Genomic DNA, 4213 nt, shown 5'->3' with positions numbered 1-4213 from the left:
TACCAGCCTTCCAGCAGACTGCAACATTGTTAATAAGATAGTCATATTGTAACTTAGTCGTAGCAAAACAAAAAATTCCTGGACAAAATACCATCAGCCAAGCACTTCTCTCAAATGGTGAAAGTCCCATGAAACAAATTACTTGCCATATTTTGGTAACAATAGCTGCTTTGAATTGAAGTAGCACCAACCAGACAAAAAAACAGTGGCACTGCTCAAATTACTTGCCGATGTGGTAACAATCAGACACAAAACTACCCTGATCATCACATCACAGCCAGCTTCCCAGATATGCCTGCCTGAGCAAAAACATCTCCACATAAAGAGAGGAGCGACCGGGTCCCAGAAGCAATAAGACCGAAGTGTGTACTGAACATGAAATATCAAAATATTAAGCTACATAACACGACTTCCCACGAAAGACTGCAACCATGATTTTCGTGCTTTTTAATAATGCAAACTGAAATGAAACAGAGGAGAAGAGTAGAATAGTTCAATAGCATAGATAATACATCTGTTTAAAACAATAACATGATCCACAAGATATCATAACAAGCACGAAATGATGACTCGGAAGTGCTAGTGCTTCTGACATCCAAATTGTTCAGTTCTAATAGTAGTACTAGAAACTAATAAGAAAAGACATGTCTCATACTATGAGATAGATAGCTGCTCCAGTGTTGCACATCAAACAAGGGGAGTCCAAGACAATAAGATGGAGCAGGGCATCTTACAGCACAATGAGGAATGGAGGCACATTGTTCACAGCCTCTTCTTCGTGTTGCGTCTCAAACAACGGAAGCGAAATCATGCTCTCTTGGAGGCGATGCTTAGTAAGCGTCAGGTAGTTTTCATGCTCTTCGATTTCAACATTTCCTAGGAACGTACCATCGATTCCGCAATGCAGCAGCCGCCAACCCACCTGGATCAACAGCTCGCGCTCGTTGATCGCAACCATCCTCGGGACATATTTCAGACGCAAATCAATCGGCGGCGCTGCCACAACAGCTCGCAAGTTAATCCGAAACTGAAAGCCCCAGGTCTCGGCATCATAGTCCTGCAAGACCCAAACATCTAGAGTGACGCATTCAAGGGTGGTGCTTGACAAAGCAAGGGCGCCACCTATGTCCAGCAATGCCACCATATCATTATCGCCCAGCTGTGCCGGACGGCTCATCTGGCGGAATGTCTCGGCTACGGTGTCAAATACGGTAATGCTGAGGCCCATTGGCCAGTGCAGGCTACCACGATGATGCACCGGTGGGCAAGTGGAGGAGTCAGCGGCAGGAGAAGCTATCAGCCACTGGATGAGTCTTGGCTGGTCTGATCCCACCGTGAGGACGAAGTAATCAGGCGATTCATATTCAACTCTGGCGTGGCTCATGACCACCCAGAGAACCCGGTGTTCTCCAGATGTGTGGTGCCGGTAGAAGGCGACTACGGTGACCGTGCTGAAGCCTGGTCGTAGTGGAGGATGTGGCAGAGAAGCACACCTGTGGGTGGTCGGGTTGCAGATGTAGAAATCAGCTTGCTCCGACAGGATGAGGAGGCCGTCACAAGCGCCGTGGTGTATAACGTCGACTATGGTAGCGGGGGTGTACCGGATGAAGAGCCGTATCTTTTTATCAGTGGAGACACCGGCAGCAGCGCCACTGAGATAGGGGAGGTGGCAGATGCCCTTGTGGTGTTCGATGATGGGGAGCGAGGGCTGGCGGCGGTGGTGGTCGTGGATGAACTTGTCGGTGGAAGTGCCGCTGCGCCACGACCTGCGGACGGCGCGGCAGCGGAGTACGTCCTTTGGCGGCAACCGGAAGAGGATCTCGTCGACGACGAGCCACTCCGGCAGGTCGTCGAAAACGGTCGCGCCGCTGCTGTCCGGCATGCTGGCCGCTCGATCGCTGGTAAAGGGGAAAAAGAACAGGCAAACATCAGTACGTACGCGGCGTGCGGAATGCAGATTGGGCGACGGATTCGGCGCAAGAAAGAACTGCTTCGATCTGTCGGCTTAAAAGAAAGAATGGAAAGACTGAGACTAGAGGATTTACTCTGGAGCACGGTCGAGCAAGGGCGGCGGCGACTTCCGGCGCGACGGCGTTCCCGGCGTTTCTGCGCAGGAAGACGAGCAAAGCAATGAGCCGTGCACTTGGGCAAGGAAGAGATGTTCATAATGACCATAAATATGTGGAATGGTTGGCATTTGTGTCAACGCCTTATTACCATTAATCTCACAGATGAACCTGATAAGTTTGTATAGAAGCTTACAGATTCCGGAATGTTCACTGTTAAGTCTATGTATCTTGATTATATGAATGGTCATACTAGATTCTTACGCAAATATTTGTGGAAACTCAAGATCCCTTTAAAAATAAAAATCTTCATATGGTTTCTTAATAATAAGGTCTTACTTACTAAGGACAATTTGGCAAAACATAGGTGGACAGGATCTCAAAAGTGTTGTTTCTGTAGTACTAATGAAACGGTCCATCATTTGTTTCTTACATGCCCCTTTGCTACTATTTTTTGGCGGATGATTTACTTCGCTTATAATATTTTGCCACCTACTAGTATTAATAATATGTTTGGGAACTGGTTGTATGGAGTTCCGAAGAAAGATAAGTAGAAAATTAGGATTGGTATATCTGCTATATGTTGGGCAATATGGAATACTAGAAATGATATGATTTTTAATAATCAAAAGGGTACTAACTTTTTGCAGGTAATTCTTCGAGCTGTGCATTGGATACAGTTATGGGCTTTCCTGCTACCGGAGGAGCAGCGCAAGGATATGGATACTGGTTGCAACAGACTGCTGGTGCTTACTCAGGACTTCTATTACCGGGCTACTGGGTGGCGACACATTAATAGGATAGAGTATGGCTAGCCTATTTAGATGTTTGTTGTTCCGTTGGTTGGTTTATGTGGTAACCATGACGGACCCATGATTGTTTTTCTTTCTTTCGTACTTGTTACTTGATACTTGAGACTTTATATGTTTAATAAAAGGTCGTGTGCATCAATTGATGCAGAGGTTGGGGCTGTTGCTCCTTTATCGAAAAAAAACCTTGGGCAAGGAAGACGAAATCCGGATGTGAATTATTGGCGAAGCTGTGTGAAGAGGAGGATGGGATGATGGGCGGTGTGAAAATGCTGTGCACTGACTGCAAACGCCGCCCGTCGATGGGACAAGACGAGCTATGTAGCCTTTTCTAGGCTGGTACAGTATTGATGAGGGGAGAGAAGCAGCATTTTGACTTGACTGATGATCCGTTCAGCCCAGGTTTTTTTTGCCTCGTTTTAAAAACAAAACAAAAACCACGGGCACCTTATCCAAAATACTGGCGAATTTTTTAAAATAATACATTTTAAAAAAAGCCGGCAATATTAAAAAATTTCAAAATTTCACAAATATCTGACTAGGTCGGCCACCACTAAGCTCATCTCCAACGGGGCGACGCATTTCAGCGTCCGAAAATATCCGTACACGTCTGTTTGCGTCAGCCTAAATGGTCGAAATCGACCGCGCTTCGTTTGCATCGGGGTGGCTCGAGCAGCACGACATATTTTTTTTCTCGAATTTCCATATTTTATAACATGAAAAAAGAATTTACATAGTAAGAGAAAGGAAAAAACCCTAAGAATGCCTTCGCCTACTGGTTCTCCTCGTCGATGTGGATCACGACGAACTCCGGTACCACCCACGGCCAGTTGGGAAGCGGCGGAACATACGCCGGGCGCGCCGGCGGTGCTGGAGGCGGAGGAGCCTAGGCATGTGGCAGCGGTGGAGGAGCCCAGGCCTGTGGCGGAGGTGGCGGAGCCCAGGCCGGAGCTGGAGGCCCCCACGGGTTGCAGGGAGGAGGTGGAGGTGGCGGTTGAACCGGTAGCGTGGCCGAGTCGTGTAGCGCCAGTCATAGGGCTTCTTCCTCCGATAGGCCCGGCGGCATGATGCCGGTGGCGTAGCGGGGCAGCGGCGACTGCACAGGTCGGTCCACCTCGAAGACGAGGAGGCCGAGCCTCGCGATCTCGTCGTCCGTCATGTTGTCCGGGTACTCAAACTCCCGGCCCTCCGCCATGGCCAACTGCCATTCCTGGAAAATGCACGCGACGTAGTCATCGCTGTCGTACTTGGCCTCCTCGTTCTGGTATTCCAGCGCCTCGTTCCAGTCCTCCTCGTGGTCGCCGTCGTGGTCGTCGTGGTCGTCTTGCGCAGGCGTCG

The 4213-nt window shown here is 48.8% G+C and overlaps 1 protein-coding gene across 1 annotated transcript; it reads right to left on the bottom strand.

The window, feature by feature from the left end:
- Window positions 1-480: 480 nt before the first annotated feature.
- On the bottom strand, window positions 481-3179 carry LOC127331704 (F-box protein At5g49610-like). The gene is made up of 3 exons (XM_051357884.2): window positions 3062-3179; window positions 2046-2142; window positions 481-1898 (listed from the first exon to the last, which is right to left on the bottom strand). Exon 3 carries the CDS (start codon window positions 1880-1882, stop codon window positions 731-733), a length of 1152 nt encoding a protein of 383 aa, XP_051213844.1. The 5' UTR covers window positions 1883-1898; window positions 2046-2142; window positions 3062-3179; the 3' UTR covers window positions 481-730.
- Window positions 3180-4213: the final 1034 nt, after the last annotated feature.

The sequence above is a fragment of the Lolium perenne genome, chromosome 2 (genome assembly GCF_019359855.2).
Source record: "Lolium perenne isolate Kyuss_39 chromosome 2, Kyuss_2.0, whole genome shotgun sequence".
In the NCBI taxonomy this organism is placed as follows: domain Eukaryota; kingdom Viridiplantae; phylum Streptophyta; class Magnoliopsida; order Poales; family Poaceae; genus Lolium; species Lolium perenne.
The sequence above is the reverse complement of the archived record's forward strand: the minus strand, read 5'-3'. Positions and strand labels throughout refer to the sequence as shown.

Excerpts from the sequence above, each read along its gene's own strand:
- LOC127331704 (XM_051357884.2), bottom strand. The coding sequence starts at position 1,882 with ATGCCGGACAGCAGCGGCGCGACCGTTTTCGACGACCTGCCGGAGTGG.